Raw genomic sequence first — 16909 nt, 5'->3', positions numbered from 1 at the left:
CCCTCGCACGCGCGCGCGCGCCACGCCGCGACCGCGACGGACGCGAGCACCGCGCGCGCGATCGCGCGCGCCCGCGACGGGCGCCCGCGACGCGCGCCCGTCGCGTCGAAGCGATCCATCGCGCGGCGATCTCCCGGCGCGCGCGCGCGCGGTCCCGTCGCCATCGACCGTTCACGACCCCTCGACACGACGAGGTACACACGGTGCGTCACTTCTGAGCCCTGACCCACGCATATGATGGGGTACACACACACGACGGGTCGTGCCCCACCGAGATGACAGGGTACACACGACATAACGGGACACGACCCGGGAACGTGACGGGGTACACACATCCATCCCCCTCGAAAAGATCTCGAGATCTCCCGACGCGCGCGATCGCGTGGGCGGACGCGCGCGACACTGTTCGCCCACACGTCGAGGTCCCGACCCGATCCGTGGCGCGACATCCAACCCTCGACGCCGCGCGCGCGACGGCGACGCACACCTCGGCGCGCGCGTTCGACGCACCGCGCACCGCTCGCTCGCGAACTCCGAACGCGCGCGCGCGCGTCGCTCGAACGCATCGAGGACGGGACGGACGACATCGAGACCCGGGGACATCGCGTCGCCTTATCGATAGGGTGCGAGCGACGATCGGGACGATGTCGAGCGCGTTGAGCGCGCGCGCGCGCGTGTCGGGACGACGCGCGGTGGTGCCGCGCGGTGGTGACACGCGCGCGCGATGCGTGACGCGCGCGCGGGGTGGGGTTGTCGTGCGAGCGGCGGTGGATGCGCCGATCGTGCGCATCGGGACGCGAGGGTCGCCGTTGGCGCTCGCGCAGGCGTACATGACGCGTGATTTGCTCAAGGAGAATTTCCCGGAGCTCGCGGAGGATGGGGCGCTGGAGATTTGCATTATCAAGACGACCGGGGATAAGGTTTTGGACCAGCCGCTGGCGGATATCGGTGGGAAGGGTTTGTTCACGCGCGAGCTGGACGACGCTCTGCTCGACGGACGCATCGACATCGCGGTGCACTCGATGAAGGATGTACCCACGTACTTGCCGGAAGGGATGGTGTTACCGTGCATGTTACCGCGCGAAGACGTGAGAGACGCGTTCTTGTGCCTCAAGTACGATTCCTTGGATGACTTGCCGGAGGGCGCCGTCGTCGGTACGGCGTCGCTTCGCCGCCAGTCGCAGCTCCTGTACAAGTACCCGACTCTCAAGTGCGTGAACTTTAGAGGTAACGTGCAATCGCGCATTCGTAAGCTCAAGGAGGAAGTCGTAGACTGCACCTTGCTCGCCATCGCGGGCTTGAAGCGCATGGACTTGGCGCAACACGCCAAGCTCATCATCCCGACGGAGCAAATGTTGCCCGCCGTCGCGCAAGGCGCCATCGGCATCACGTGCCGCGGCGGCGACGACAAGCAGCTCGCCTTTTTGGCCAAGCTCAACCACGAGGATACGCGCATGGCGGTTGAAGGCGAGCGCGCCTTCTTGGCCGCCCTCGATGGCTCTTGCCGCACCCCGATCGCGGCGCACTGCCACAACGTTGATGGCAAGATGCAATTTCGCGGTTTGATCGCCTCCTTGGACGGCAAGGAAGTCCTCGAGACCACTCGTGAGGGTGCTTGGGATGCCGCCAGTCTCTTGGCCGCCGGCACCGACGCCGGCGCCGAGCTCAAGGGCAAGGCCCCGGCTGACTTCTTCGCCAACCTCCTCGAAAACGGTGGAGGCTGGTAAGCCCGACGGACGTCCGTGTCGCGTGAGACGCTTATTATTAGCTATCGTTGCTTGCTATCTATTCGGCTTCACTTTATGCACGTCCACACCGACCGCGCGCGCCAGTCGTACTCTCGCGCTCCCAAACGTCCCCCGCGCTCCCAAACGTCCCCCGCGCTCCCAAAGTCCTCAGTGGTAACGAACCGTTCGACACTTCACCGCGCCGAAGACGCGCCTCCCGGACGTTGTTCGTCCCACGGCGTCGATGCCCGATGGACGTGGGCGCGCACATCCCACGCGCGTCGACGCGCTCGCCGATGCCACGCGCGCGAGCGCGTCAGCGACGAACGACGCCCGCGGCTCGATGACCGCGCTCGACGCGAACGACGCGTTCCCGCGCGGTGAGTCGCGGATCGACGCCCTGGCGTCGCGCGTGAAGACGCACGCGATCGAGACGGATGTGATGGCGTCTTTAACGACCGCGGAGGTCTCGACGGCGACGGTGGAGACGCCGTACTCGAGACGCGGGCCGCACCCGAGCGAGTGGAAGCGGCGACGCTCGGACGGCGCGAGCGTCTCGGTCGAGCGCATGTCGAAGAAAGCGATAGTGTTGGTGCCGAGCGTTGAGGATGATGCGAATTTGGATCGGATTCGACTAAAGGGATGGCGCGAGGGGGAGTACGCGGGGGCGCTGCGGCGGGCGGCGATGCAGGCGAAGGAGACGCGGGCGCGGACTGAGGAGGTGTGCGCCGAGCTCAGAGAGAAAGGGTGGGAGCTGCGAAAGGTGGAATACATGTCTGGAGATGAATTAGGATTTGTTCGATTGGCTAATCAGATAGGGGCGGTGATCGTGGCGGTGCCTCCGGCGTTGCAATCGGCGCAGTTGTTAGAGATGTGTCGGCGCGTGCGGGCAGAGGGAGTGCTCGTTTTCCAATGCGCTCGAGTCGGACACTATTTAGCGCACAACAAGCATCTGGATCTACAAGAGACAAACGCGCTACCATCGAAGCGTATGACGCCGCACGCCATCGGGCTGCTGAATAGGTGCGAAACGAGAGACGACGGGTTTAGACAGGTGACGATGTACGTCGTGTCCATGCCGGGGACCATGGCGGAGAGGAACGCGTTTCGCGAGCATGTTTTTCCGCGTCTGATGCACCGGTGCAGAAAGAGGCGAATTCGACTTTCTCTCGTAGATCTTAAGGATGATTCCCCGAATGCCGGTCCCGGACAGGCGCTTAACGCGCTGGGGCACGCGATGCGAACCGGCGGCATCTTCATCGTGCTGCTCTCGGCAAAACATGAGATCGATTGGTACTCGAGCGTTAGGCTGCATAAGTACTCCCAAGACATGAGGATGGAAGCTCAAACGCAAGCAGTAGAAACCATGACTTGGCTGCGCGCTGCACCGAATGATTACAGCCGAGTCGAGCTACAAGTGGGCCATTTGCTGCGCGTGTACGATCCGTTGGAAGAGCCATCCCAGGAAGAAGTCATGAAGTCCTTGCAACATCTCACGGTGGGTGAGCGGAACGCAATCCGAACCGCGAGTGAACGAGAAGAGGCACTGCGATCGCAGCATATCCTCGCGTATTTTCCAAGCAAATTATTCTACGAGAGGTTACGAGCTCAGAAGGACGCGGAGTACGTGGACTATCTAACGAGCACGGACCCTGCACACCGAGAGCGTATTGGTTCGCTTCTTTCGACGCTGTACGCGCACACAGATGTTTGTGTTAGCCAATACTCCGCTCGATTCACTCCACCGATGAACTTCGCGGATGAAAACAACCTATTTAACGTCAAGCCGATACCGCAAACGTCTGGGCTGGATGAATTCCAGAGCACGTTACTACAAGATGTGTGGACTCGATTAGATCTTGAATTCCCCGCGGAACCGTTGAGGGACGCAATTGCGCAGAAGACGGCGATCGAACCTGAGCTCTCGATTGGTGAACGGCTTCCGTTTTACTACCATCGTGCATCACAAGAAAAGGCTCTGATCAAAGCAATAAAGACTGGTCGACCGAGTGTGAGCGTCGTGCAAGGTCTATCTGGCGCCGGTACGACGAGTATGTTGCAGCATTTGGCTCGATTTTCCCGGTCTTTGTTTACGACTGGATCGGAATCCATTAAAATTTCGGATAAAGTCGTCGTCGTCAGCGATTTTGGCGCCACCGAAGGTCGGATGCACCCGACCCCGACGCAAATCCTTAGAAATATAGTGCAACAAATCAAGGACCAACTTGGATTTGAAGATCGCATACCAGCGTCACTGGAAAACGTTCGGGCGCTTCTTCTAGATATGTTTTACCGCGCTACGCGCGCGCGTGGACGTGTTATCATTTTCATCGATGCGCTTCACATGGTGGATAACGAGAGCGCATCGGCGTGGCTACCACATGAATCGACTATTCCTATCGGTGTACAGTTCTTCCTTGGTATACGTCGCGTAGATCTGCCGCCAGCTTTCGAGAAAGATACTGGCGAACAACATCGTCACAGAAGGATGGCAACCCTCGATTACAATCTCATCACACAGTATCGCCATCGAATGGCAAAGCTGCAACACATCGCGCTTGCGTCCGCCGCACCGCTCGGCCTGAAAAATTCGATCATTCTGGGTAATCTCAAGTATGATGATCGCAAACATTACGCGAGAACGTATTTACAGCCGTTAGGAATACACGTGTCGAACACGATGATGATGCAAGTCATGGATAAATCGTGTGCAGCAAATGTGCGGGGTATGTACTTGACGTGCACCAGAATCGCCATGGAGGATACGTATGACACCAAATTCTCGGAACTTCTGGCCGCGTTTCCAGAACGCGAACGAGATCACTACCATCAATTGTTAGACGGTGTGGAAAAGTTTGCGACGCAAAATCTGCTTAGCTGTGTTCTTCCTGCGATCGTCTGTGCTTGCAACTGTCTCACTCGCGAAGATATCGCTCACTTGATCATGTCAGAGGTACGCCGCACGGCAAGAATCAACGATCTATTGATTCACACGATCCCAAGACTTCTTTGGTCGATGCGGTACCTCTTGAGAGGGGACGCAACGAGTGGCGTGTATTCGGCACCCAACGGGAAGATTCAGGTGGACTCTGAGGTTGCGTGCGACGTCATCATGGAGCGATATGCACCAAAGGAACAAGACAAGAGACGGGTCTATCAAATGTTAGCGCAATACTATGGTGCAAAGGCTTCCGGTTCACGGTTACTAGAGTCGCTCGCGACCATCGAAGCGCAACGCCTCATAGGTAATGATCCTTACAAAGTTGACTCTGATGGGATTATCGACAGCGACGCGCTGCACAAAGAGCACGAGAGGACGATGAACATTCTCAAGCACCTGCCGTATTACTATACGCAAGCTAGAATGTTTGATCAACTCGTCGATCTCCTGACCGACCTCGAATTTCTACAGGCAAAGCTGGAAATAGGGGAGGGACAAAGTCTCGTAGACGATTTCAACAGAATTCTTCCCTTTACGTGTGGGCCAGAGCGCCCGATGTGGATTTCACATCACGCTGCGCTAAGTGAAGAAGTTATCGATGTCCCTGGGGCCCCGTCTGGTATCGACGGCAGACTACGGCAGCAGGCGATTTTCAACTCGCATTGCATGGGCTTCCACATAGAGGCGTTTCAGTTTTACGCAACGCATTCTGATAAACTTCACATCACAGAGGACTTGATTGCACTTCGGGAGGCTCTTTGGCGAAATCTCGAAACGCTGCATGTCACCCCTAAATTTCTGCGTCAACAGTTTTTCAACGAAGTCGGAGATGCAGCGACGCGTCGACTGAGTGGAGCAGGTATCGTCGATGCGAGCGAAAGTGCTATCCGCGAGTACTGTGGCTTAGGGCGCATGATGTTGTGCTGGGGGAACAGACCGTGTGAGGCTCTCACGTGCGTGTCGATGAAGAGTGGATACGAACGCGAGGGCGACGTCAGGTGTGTACGTATGTTGGATGATTCAAGTTTTATGGTGGGTTACGCGAGTGGCGCTGTGGAGGTTTGGGATGCGAATCGTGGCTCCAGCGTTGCCCGGTTCATCGGCCACAAGCGTGCGGTGACGGCGCTCGCATTGATCAACAACGACTCCATCAGAAACGCGCGATCGTCTGTATTCGTTGCTTCCGGCTCAAAAGACAAAAGCATTCGTATATGGCGTTTGGACGACAGCTTGGGTCGCGATTGCAACGTGTTGATTGGTCACGCCGAACCGATTGCGTCACTTGCGGTGGCGATTTCCGCGAACGAATTGTTCAGCATCGCAGGAGCTGAGCTTCGATGCTGGTCATGCTCGCCCGGATACCCGTTGCGATACGTGGTCAACACCGAAAGTACTACACCGATCACATCAATATCACTCGCCCCGGATGTCAGTTACCTCATCACGGCGAATACGACGGGTATCATGCGTTTGTGGTTCTTCACGCTCGAAGCGGGAACGTTAGGCGGAAAGAATGGGACCGACCACTTTCAAGTCGCAAACTTGTTGCCGAAAGGGGAAAACGCGTATTCTGGCATGGCGACAGCACGCTCGTCTTTAGGAAGTCACACGGCTGCGTCACGTGGAAATAAGAAGCTCGGCACGAAGCCGCCTGCAGTTGCTTTGGAACTGCGCGGACATCTTGGTGAAGTTACGTGCACCGCGTGCTCGTCGAACGGTTTATTTGCGAGCGGTGGCGTCGATACAAGCATCATGATGTGGGAACCGCGAAATGCGAAGCACATTGGGTTGATCAATGCGCACGACGGACCAGTCACCGCCATAACGTTCACCCGCGACGGCAAATTGTTGATATCGGCATCTCTCGATCGTACCTGTACGATTCACAGCTCACTCACCGGGAATCTCGTCACTTCAATGGCCCACACCTGTCGCGTCAGAACGGCAGATATCTCGCCAGATTCTAGCTGTGTCATCACAGGGGGCGCAGACGGCAACCTTCGTCTCTGGAGTTGGTGTGGTCGCAAAGGAACGGCATCCGCGGGAGCTCTTCCTCGAGATTCGGGCATACTACGCCGAGCCCCACAGAAACAGGCCGAAGACGAACGCTTGGAATATGGTGATAGCTCCTCCGCGGTTCACTATGATAGGGTGACCGCGGCTTGTCACTTCGATCTGCAAGGCATCGGCTCGTATTTCATCACCGCTGCTCACGACGGTTCAGTAAGAGTTATGGATTCCAAAGATTGGAAATTGAAGACGGATGTAAAACCTCTGGAATTCGAAGCCGTTGAAAAAACGCGCGCTTTCAGCTCGTCTTCCATTACGACGATGCACTCGGAGAGATCCGACTCGATGGTGTACTTTGGTAGATCTGATGGCTCCCTCACTGCTTGGGACTTCAGTGCTCAATCCTGGGGGTGGAGCAGGAGTAATTACGTCGCAGCGCACGATCTCGGCGTGTACTCAATGACCGACGTGGGTGCGGGAACGCTTGTCACAGGTGGTGGTGACGGGACGGTTTGCTTGTGGGACGTGAGCGGTCGAGAGCCAACTCTCATGAAGAAGCTCGTCGCTCACAATGCGCGCGTCAGCGGCTTGTGCGCCGACGCCAACTCCTCGAGGCTCTACTCCAGTGGCGGCGATACCATCGTGAAAGCTTGGGACCTCAACCAAGAAACGTCCGTCCACGAGTTCATCGCTTCTGACGCGTCCATCATCGCCTGCGCGCACACCCCAAGAGGCCTCGCAACGGTTGACGCGGACGGCTTTATCAAACTCTGGGACGAACGCTCCAGGATGGCGATCGCTCGATTCCACCTACCTCCAGGCGTTCCCTTGGCGTGTCGAATCATCGACGACCAACCGAATTGGCTCGTCACCACGTGCGATCACGCCGTGTACGTCCACGACGTCCGCACGTTCTCACCCGTCGTCTCCTTTCCCTGCCCGCGCGCCGCCACTCGGCTCCCGCGCGAAGCCGCCGTGACTGCCGCCGCCTTCAATCCTGAGGGCACCCGCGCCGTCGTCGCCGACGCCCACGGCTACGTCTACGGTCTCACCACCAAACTCCTCTCCGTCAAGGAGCTAGGTCTGTAAATTACGCGCACGAAACATGCAAGAGCGAAGCGTCCAGCGTTCCGGATAGAGTGAACTTTTCAACCGTTTGCCCGCACATCGCGGCATGCCCGAAGACGACGCGCGCGCGCGCGATCTCGATCGAGGACGCGAAAAGCTCGAGGCTTTCCGCAGACGTAAAGCCCTGCGAGCGTCGCTTCACGCGCCCGCGCGCGGTGTCGACGACGACGGGAAGAAGCGCGTCGACGGCGAAAAAGTCTTCGAACGCGATGACGACGGGAAGATCGGGTTCGCCGCGCAGCTGGAGGCGAAACTGGCGTCGATGGGCGCCGGTAATGTGGCCACGGGAAGTGTCGACGGTGGAGACGATCGAGCGGGCGCGAAGGCGGCGTTGGAGGCGATTTCGAGAGAAGATGGAGACACAGCTTTGTTTTCGGCAGATGCACCGGACGCAAAGGCGCGCTTGAGCGCGGCGAGAGAGGATTTTGCGAGCGTGGAGGAAGCCGTGGACGCGCTGGGGGTGGATAAGATCGCCGGGGAGGTCGCTGGGGAGTATGCGCGCGAGATCGCGGCTTTGCGAGAGGCTTTCAAGGTCGAGCGGAGTGAACTTCGCGAGGAAATCGCTCGGTTGGAGGGCGAGCTGGACACCGCGCGGGCGGTCGAGGCAGATATCGAACGGCTTCGGCAAACACTCGGTGAAAGGGACGCTGTTTTGGCGAGGAGCAACGCGGACGTCGACGCGATGAAGGTTGAGCTCGCGGTGAAGGTTGAGGAACTGACTCGTGCCACGGCGGACATTGAGTCTGCTCGACAGGGCATGGAGGAGATGAAAACCGCGGTAGAGGAGGCGAAGAAGACGTCCAAGGAGAAGGTTAAGAAGGCAATCGAGAAGGGTAAGCGCATTGAGTCCGAGAAAAGGGCTCTTCAGGAGGAAATAGATATCCTTCGGGTGGCGAATGCCGAGCACGAAAAGCGCTCGCAGAGCCTCGCCGAGGCGTGCAAGAGACTCAAGGATGAACACGAAAACGTTTCGAGGAGTCTAGCTGAGGCGGAGACCAAACTCGAGGCTCTTCATCAAGAGTTGACTGAAGCTAACGCCAAGGTCATGACGCTGAATGGCATGGACGACGCGCTCGCCGAGGAGAAGGTGCGGAACACGGAACTGCAGGCTCAGCTCGTAGTGCTTCATCGGCTCGAGGAAGAAAAGAAGGAGGATGCCAAGGCGCTCGAAACAGCGAACGTTACGATAGAGAGTCTCAAAGATAATATCAAGAACGCGCAAAAAGAGCTGAAAATGGCGTCCGAAGCGCAAGAGATGGCTGTAAAGGCACGGACAGACGCTGATGCGCAAATCGAGCAATTAAGCGCTCAGTTGACGAAGGTGATGAATTCGATGAAAGAGCTCGAGGAGAGCGCCACAGAGGAGCGTGCGAAGTATGAAAACTACTCCGAAGAGCGCATGATTCTCACATCACGAATAGAGGACGTTACAGAGAGACTTGAGACGGCTGAACGCACCGTTTTCGAGAAGGACGCAGAGTTGGAGTCGCTCGCCGCCCAAGTCGAAGAAGCTCGGGATGCGTCCACGGATGATTTGGCTCGCCTTCAGTCACAACTCGAAGCGATGCAGCGAGACAAGGAGGCGCAAGCGACGCAGCAGGCCGGAGAGATTGACGCGGTGAATTCTCAACTAAAAGAGATGAATGAAAAGCTGGAGAGTCTCAATGCCGAAAAGCGAACGCTTGAGACTCAACTCGCCGCAAAGGGTGAAGAAGCTAAGGCGCTCACTTTGCGCGTCAACGAGATCTCAAAGTCCTCGAGCGATGAATTTCAAGCCTTGCGAGAGCAACTCGAGAGCGCGAATGCGGAAAAAGTTGCGCAAGCCCAGAGCATTGCGCAATTAAACGATGCTGCTCGCACGGCAAATGAAGAAATCGAGACGCTCAAGGCAGCAAAGAAAGAGGCTGAGGAAACGCTGCGAATCAAAGATGACGAAGTCAACAAGGTCAAATCAGCACTTGAAAAGGCACAAAGGGGTTCGTCGTCTGAACTTGAGGCCGTTCGTGCGCGGCTGGATGCCGCTGAAATCGAAAAGAGCGCTCAGCACTCGCAGCTCGTGGAGATCAACGCTCGATTGCAAGAGCAGTCTGCGGAGATCGCCAAGTTGAACTCAGCGAGAACGCAAGCTGAAGAGACTATCTTGACACGAGATGAAGAGAATACACAGCTCACTCATCGACTGTCTTCGCTCGAGAACGCGCAATCCGAGATCGAGCAGCTCCGAGGTCAAGTCGAGAGTCTGTCCTCTGAGAAAGAGCAACTCGGCAAACGTATTGCGGAATCGTCCACAGCGGCTAATGGCTACCAAGGCGAGATCGCGGCTCTCGAAGGGGCTAAGAGTGCAATGGATGCACGTCTTAAGGCTAAAGATGAAGAAATTACGCGGTTACTCGAAGAAGTGAAAGGTTTGCACGAGAAGTCACAAGTCGAGTTGGCGAAGTCTCGCACTGAGTTTGAGTCCACTGGGCAAGAGCGAGACACCCAAATGCGACTTCTGCAAGAGCAGTTGACGGAAGCAGACGCGCGCGTAGAAGCTCTGGAAAAAGACCTAAAAGATAACGCATCTGCTAAGTCCGCAATTGAAGCGGAAATGGCGATGACAAAGGATGAATTCGTCGAGCTTCAAAAGAGCGTGGACGCTGCGCGCGCTGAAGCCCAAGACGAGTTGTCTAATCTTCAAGCCAAGTTCGACGCTGTCGATCAAGAGAAGGCTGCGCAACAAAATCAACTGAAGGAGTACGTCGAGCGCCTGCAAGGGGTTGAGTCGAAAATGAACGAACTGCAGAGCGAAAAGGAGAATCTAAAGGCTACGATAGCTACAAAGAATCAAGAGGCATCGCAGCTGCGTGAACGCTTTAAGCAGCTGTCAGAAGGCTCGAACGAGGAGGCGCGACGCATCGCCGAGGAACTTGCAGAGCTACATGAAACTCATAAGGCGGTGCTTGCCGAATGTGAAGTACTATCACACGGGCGAGAAGACGTCGAAAAACGTCTGAACCTTGTCATGAGTGAGCGGGATGACTTTGCCAAGAATTGGCAGAGTGAAGCCGCATTGCTGTCGCAGGCTACGACTCGCCTGGCTGATCTCGAGATGGAAATCGCCAACGATAAGAAGGCTATCGCCGAAACGTCTGCCTCAGTTGAAGAGAAGGATACGCAGATCGCCAAATTGACGGAAGAATTGGAAGCGACAAAAGCCAGCGGAGCCTCAGAGGCTCAAGGTCGGATTGGTGAACTCAACGCCGCGTTGGGGCAGGCGCAGTTCGATGTGACCGTGCTTCGAGGCGAGATAGAACGAGCTCACACATCGCTGGCTGAGATGGATGGATTGCGACAGCACGTGGCAGAGTTACAGGCGAATCTCTCGACTTCGCAAAAGGTGCAGAGCGACCTGACAGCGAAACTGAGCGAGGCGAATGACGCGCTCGCGAGGCAACAATCGCAGCAGTCGTCATCCCCCCCGCCAAGCTCTGCCGCACGCCGAATGCCAAGAACACCTAGCGACACTTCGCAGCAAGCGATCGACATCGAATCCGGCGACCGATCGGAGTCTCCATCGAAAACAATACGCATATGGCGAGACTCTCGAGTCACCGGTCGAGCGCCGAAACAGCTCCAACCAATTATGGAGTTCTGCGACTCAGCCTTCGTGCGCTTCTTCCGCGTCATGCGTACCCAACCCTCGCTTCGCTTCGCCGCACTCTCGTATTGGGCCCTCGTCCACGCCTTTCTCTTCCTTCACTTCTTCGCGTAGAACAAGTTTTCAACTTCAACACCCAATTTTAGTTGTAACACCCTTTCATCCACACACAACCGTGCACCACCGCCGCCGGCAAGAGCGCACAACTCAGCGCGCACCACTCGACGTTCGCGCTCGCAGGCCGTACGCGGGTCGGTCGTGATGCCGTCCAAGTCGTCGTTGATCAACGTCGGGTCGCTCAACGGCGACGAAACCACGCCGTTACTTCGCCCGTCCGATAAAGTACGTCGCGCGTTCGGCGTCTTGTTCGCGTCTCTTGCGGTACTTCTCGCGCTGGTGCGCGCGTACGGTGTCACGCCGCTGTTGAGCCTCGTTGGTCGGCGTCGCGTCGCGTTTGCGGTCGATGTCGGTTGCATTCCGGTGCGCGTCATGGACGAGAGCCCCGTCGCGGATTTCTTCGAGTACGACATCACGGGCGTGACGTTGCAACTCAGGGGCGAAAAGCCGCATGAGTTCGGTGGTGTGCATCACAAAGCAAAATTTGGACGAAAGCTCACTCGCTCGGGCTTCTCGACCGTTTTCAATGGGGAGTTTACGGTACCGAGCCGCGCCGAGTACGGCTTTGCGCTGCACAACGCCAACGGAGACACGATCTTCGAACTGGGGCGCAACCCAAGGTTACCGCATAAAGGAATGCTGATGAACAGTACGTGTACGACAGCGGTGCACGCGGGGGGCGGAGTGTATTACAATCGAGTGATTCCCAAGCGCGCGGGCGAGGTCATGACACGGCGCCGGGGCGGCGTCTATGAAATCTCGACGACGTACGCAGGGTGCCTGAAGGTGTGTCCACTTACGGTCAAACTCATCGCTACGGTAAATCCGAGTGGTGGAAGCGCCGATAACGTGTTCGGCATCGAAGAATCGAAGGCTGCGACGGATGCTTGGCGGCCGTATAAAGGACACTTTACGCAAGTTTCCGCTGGCGAATTCAACACATGGGGGCTTGATTCCAACACCGGCGCGCTCGCATGGACGAGAAACGTCGACCTAAATCCCTTCGACAGATCAAATTGGAACGAAGCGACGAACAACGCGCGACATTTATCGTATCCACCGGACGGGCCTGTGGTTGATTTCGACGCCGGGTACTCAACGGTTTACGGCGTCACGCGGACTGTGGACTCAGCCGGTGGCCGCATCTGGATGCGCCCGGTCGACGGCTCGGGCGATTGGCGACAAGCTGGCAAATATGATGAATCGAGGCTCATTCAAGTCACCATCGGTCGTAGCTTTCTCTGGGGCACGAACTCCCTTGACGACGTGCACAGGTGCCCCGATCCTTGCGGTCCCGGCTCGCAGTGGGCATTTGCAAACCAGAGACAAGTCAAACAAATAGAAGTCGGCGACATGGACGCATTTGCTGTGCACACATCTGGTTTACAACTATTTACGACTCGGGAAGACGGCGTTGGCGGCTGGTCCTCTATTCCTTTGCCCCCGGGATTCTCGACGACGATCAACCAAGTCGCCGTCGGCGCGACTAGTTTGTGGATGCTCGATGCGCGCGGTGAGCTCTGGATGTGCTTGCTCCCGTGCGCCGGCGGCGGCGCCTTCAAAAAAATCCCGACTGCGCCCGCTGGGATGATCTCCATCGATGCAGGTAAGGTTCCCCATGAGAACAACCGGCGTTAGTGGACGCGCCGGACGGACGCGTCGACATTTTTGTAGCACCGGACCTAGACTAGTAAATGCTCTTTGATCGCTCTCGCGATCGCCCGCGCCGGCCGATGATGCGCCACGCCCACGACTCGACACACCTCTCTTCCATCTCGCACCAAGACGCACGTCGGCACCGTTTCAATGTGAAACGCCTCCAGCGCGTCCTCCGCGCACGCGTCCACGTCCACGGTGGCGAACGCCACGTCATCGAATTCTCTCGCCAACGCCGTAAACTTCGGCGCGAACCGCGCGCACGGCGCGCACCACGTCGCGGTGAACCGCACCACGCACTTTTTCTCGCGCGCGCCCATCGCCCGGAGCGCCGACGCGCTGTGTACCGCGCGCACGTCGCCGTGCGGTCGGTCGAGCAGCGCGCGCACATTTCCCCGCACCGCGCATCCGGTGCCACGTCGATCGACGGGCGCGTCCCACCACGGGATCGGCGCGTCCGGGGCGGTCTTCTCGGTGGACATGCGCGGCGCGCGCGGGCGAGGGCGGACGGTGACGACGCGCGCGCGCGCGCGGCGGGGCGAACACGCGCGCGCGCGGGCGAGTGACGTCGAGCGACGACGCCGAGGGGACGACGCGTCGCGCGAGACGAGACGGCGGGATCTGCTCGCGGGTGGTGTCGGTGTCGGCGCGTCGGTGTGGTTGCCGGGAAGCGCCGAGGCGCGGGTGGACGCGTCGCGGGCGAACGCGCGCGCGGTGCCGACGACGGAGACGCCGCTGCGCGGGACGCGCCTGACGCCGTCGCGCGTGATCAAGGGGTGCTGGCAGTTGAGCGGTGGACACGGGGGGGATCGTGACAGCGACCGAACGAAGGGTGATGCCGCGGTGGAGGATTTTGAGCGCTTCGTCGAGGCCGGGGTGACGACGTTCGACACGGGACCGGAGGCGTGCGGATACGGCCCGAGCGAGTTGATCATCGGAGAGTATTTAAAAAGTCCCGCGGGACGAAGACGGGCGAATGAGGTGAAGGTTTTCACTAAACTATGTTGTGTCGGTCGTGAGCAGTACGGTATGACGAAGGAGTGGGTGGAGGCGAACGTGGATCGGCCGAGGAAACGTTTGGGCGTGGACAAGCTGAACATGGTGCAGATGTACTGGAACGACTACGGCAGTAAGGGCTACGTCGACGCTGCGCTGTATCTGACCGATCTGAAGCACAAGGGGAAAATCGACGCGGTGTCGCTCACGAATTTCGACACGCAACGCATGCGAGAGATGGTGGATGCTGGGGCGGAAATATCGACGAACCAGATTCAATACTCTCTGCTCGATCGACGTCCGGAAAAGTACATGACGAAGTACTGCAAAGATACGGGCATCGGTTTGCTCCCGTACGGCGTCGTCGCCGGAGGTTTGCTAGCGGATAAGTACCTCGACGCACCAAAGGGAGAGTTCCGAATCAACACCTCGTCCCTTCGTAAGTACTCGAGCGTCCTCGCAGAGGTCGGGGGGTTCGAGTGGTACCAGAGTTTGTTGAAAACGCTACGCGCGGTGGGCGATAAACACGGCGGTGCGAGCATCTCGAACGTCGCCTCGAAGTGGGTTCTAGACTCACCGGTGGTGCCCGCGATCATCATCGGAGCGCGAAACGCGAGTCACATCGACGACCACCGCGCTCTTTTTGATTTCGATCTCGATGACTCTGACCGCCGAGACATCGAGAGCGTTCTCGAGAAGGGTTACCAGGCCAAGGAGGATGCGTACACTTGGGAGCGCGGCGGACGTTGGTGAGAGATCGCCCATTTTTCCAACTTTTAAAATCACAAATTTGAGCATCACGGTTTGACGATAACTTTACCGAAAACGTTCGGATCGCGCAGTAAATCGTACGCGCGTTCCATCTCATCTAATCCTAAAACTTCCCCGACGGGAATCCTGAGCTTACCGCTCTCTACCAAGCGCGCGATAGTGACCATCGCATCCGGATCCAACCGCATCACGGCTTGCTCGTACCCGACGTCGTGTTGGAACCGCGCGAGCGCCCTCTTCCTCGCGTACTCGCCGAGCGCGCGCGCGACCCCCGCGACCATTCCACCGTCGTTCGTCGCGTTCTTCCCCAGATCCCCGTGTAACGTCACGTATCGTCCAACACCATACTTCAAACGCTCGATCGCCTGCGTCTTCGTCGCCTTTGTCCCGACGCAATCCACCGCGACGTCGAACGGAGCCCACTCCTCCGCCTTCGCGCGCGCGCGCAGCGACCCCTCGCCCGTATCCTTGAAATCCACAACCTCGTCCACGCCGACGACGTTCCTCAGGAAATCGAAGTCCCTCGCCGCGCACGTCGCCGTGACCTCCAAACCGGCGTCTTTCGCCAACGCGCACGCCGCCGTCCCCACCGCGCCGCCGCCGCCGAGCACGAGCGCCCGTTCCCCGCCCCTCGCCCCACCGCACACCATCATCGCTCGATGCGCCGTCAACGCCGCGAACGGAATCGCCGCCGCTTCCTCGTGCGTCATCTCTCTCGGTTTCCTCGCGATCGCGTGCGCGGGCGTCCGCGCGTACTCCGCCGCGCTTCCCTCTCGGCTCGTCGGCGGCGTCGCGCCGTACACCTCATCTCCCACCCCCACCCCTCGCACCGCCCGTCCGATCGCCACCACTTCACCGCTAAACTCTCTTCCCGGCGTCCACCGTCGTCGCGCGCTCGCGGGTCCGGCGTAGACGTCCACCGCGTACCCCTCTCGCGCCGCGTTCGCGTCGATGTGATTCACCCCGCACGCGCGCACGCGCACGAGGACCTCTCGCGCCCCGATCGACGGCACCGCGACGTCGTCCAGCGTGCGCGTCGTTCGCGTCGACGCGCACGAGAGCGCGGCGCGCATGCGCGACGGCACCGTCGACGCCATGACGCGGTGGTGTGACGACATCGACGTGCTCGCGGGATTCGTCGACGCGTCGACGACGCCGACGACGGCGGCGCCGCGATTCGGGCGCGGACGATGGCGACAACGACGACGACGCGCGTCGTGGTGCCCGCGCGCGCGCGCGAGGGAGGCGTCGTGAGGCGCAGGGCGCGGATGGGTGGGATCGATCGCGCGTGGACGTCGACGCGCGCGGGCGTTCGGAGGACGTCCACGACGCGCGGAGCGATGGCGGACGGCGACGAGGGGGTGGGCGACGGTGGTGAAGACGTGGGGGACGCGGATGGGCTCTCGGGCTCGTTCGCGGAGGAGTTGCGACGACGGGAGGCGACGCGGCGGGAGACGACGACGACGAATCCGTTCGATCGAACGGCGAGCGGAAACGCGCCCAAGTTCGCGGCGAACGCGGAAGAGAGGCGGCGAATGGGTGATGATGACCAGTTGGCGCGGTCGAGGGCACTGCAGAGTGAGGGTGGGTGCCATGGCGACGACGAACGCGCGCGGCGACGACGACGGAGGCGAGACGGAGACGTCGATTTCCCTCGACTCGACGACTGACGCTCGACGCTCGACGGAGTATCTCGACGCCACAGGTTTAGAGGGGTTTCCAGCGCGCGCGGCTGAGCTTTTAAAGCTCGGATTTGCCTCGTTTTTGGGTTTCGGTCCCTTCATCGCCGCCATCTCCGTCGTCTTCTGTCTCACCTACTTCCTCTTCGGAAGCGACTTCATTCACTCCGGCGAGGGCTACGGGTCGCCCGATTACATCCCTCCCGAGGTCTTACTCGCCGAGCCCACCGTCGATCGCATGATT

General features: G+C 59.1%; 8 protein-coding genes across 8 annotated transcripts; 6 read left to right on the top strand and 2 right to left on the bottom strand.

Moving 5' to 3' along the window:
- Nucleotides 1-644: 644 nt before the first annotated feature.
- Nucleotides 645-1727, top strand: OT_ostta05g01230 (Porphobilinogen deaminase, C-terminal; the record flags this gene model as incomplete). The annotated part of the gene is made up of 1 exon (XM_003079171.2): nt 645-1727. The coding sequence occupies one exon, from the start codon at nt 645-647 to the stop codon at nt 1725-1727; it is 1083 nt and encodes a 360-aa protein (XP_003079219.2).
- Nucleotides 1728-2169: 442 nt separating this feature from the next.
- On the top strand, nt 2170-7767 carry OT_ostta05g01220 (G-protein beta WD-40 repeat; the record flags this gene model as incomplete). Its single annotated transcript, XM_003079170.2, has 1 exon — nt 2170-7767. One exon carries the CDS (start codon nt 2170-2172, stop codon nt 7765-7767), a length of 5598 nt encoding a protein of 1865 aa, XP_003079218.2.
- Nucleotides 7768-7852: 85 nt separating this feature from the next.
- Nucleotides 7853-11560, top strand: OT_ostta05g01210 (Prefoldin; the record flags this gene model as incomplete). The annotated part of the gene is made up of 1 exon (XM_003079168.2): nt 7853-11560. One exon carries the CDS (start codon nt 7853-7855, stop codon nt 11558-11560), a length of 3708 nt encoding a protein of 1235 aa, XP_003079216.2.
- Nucleotides 11561-11707: 147 nt separating this feature from the next.
- On the top strand, nt 11708-13201 carry OT_ostta05g01200 (Beta-propeller repeat TECPR; the record flags this gene model as incomplete). Its single annotated transcript, XM_003079167.1, has 1 exon — nt 11708-13201. One exon carries the CDS (start codon nt 11708-11710, stop codon nt 13199-13201), a length of 1494 nt encoding a protein of 497 aa, XP_003079215.1.
- A 44-nt stretch (nt 13202-13245) lies between these two features.
- On the bottom strand, nt 13246-13539 carry OT_ostta05g01190 (Thioredoxin, conserved site; the record flags this gene model as incomplete). Its single annotated transcript, XM_003079166.2, has 1 exon — nt 13246-13539. The coding sequence occupies one exon, from the start codon at nt 13537-13539 to the stop codon at nt 13246-13248; it is 294 nt and encodes a 97-aa protein (XP_003079214.2).
- A 160-nt stretch (nt 13540-13699) lies between these two features.
- On the top strand, nt 13700-14968 carry OT_ostta05g01180 (NADP-dependent oxidoreductase domain; the record flags this gene model as incomplete). The annotated part of the gene is made up of 1 exon (XM_003079165.2): nt 13700-14968. The coding sequence occupies one exon, from the start codon at nt 13700-13702 to the stop codon at nt 14966-14968; it is 1269 nt and encodes a 422-aa protein (XP_003079213.2).
- Nucleotides 14969-15012: 44 nt separating this feature from the next.
- On the bottom strand, nt 15013-16083 carry OT_ostta05g01170 (Alcohol dehydrogenase superfamily, zinc-type; the record flags this gene model as incomplete). The annotated part of the gene is made up of 1 exon (XM_003079164.2): nt 15013-16083. One exon carries the CDS (start codon nt 16081-16083, stop codon nt 15013-15015), a length of 1071 nt encoding a protein of 356 aa, XP_003079212.2.
- A 243-nt stretch (nt 16084-16326) lies between these two features.
- Nucleotides 16327-16909, top strand: OT_ostta05g01160 (unnamed product; the record flags this gene model as incomplete). The annotated part of the gene is made up of 2 exons (XM_022984195.1): nt 16327-16570; nt 16692-16909. Coding segments are annotated over 2 exons (462 nt in total), but the record flags the coding sequence as incomplete, so codon positions are not given.

The sequence above is a fragment of the Ostreococcus tauri genome, assembly GCF_000214015.3.
Source record: "Ostreococcus tauri WGS project CAID00000000 data, contig chromosome 05, whole genome shotgun sequence".
In the NCBI taxonomy this organism is placed as follows: Eukaryota; Viridiplantae; Chlorophyta; class Mamiellophyceae; order Mamiellales; family Bathycoccaceae; genus Ostreococcus; species Ostreococcus tauri.
This window is presented reverse-complemented; position numbering and strand designations above follow the sequence as displayed.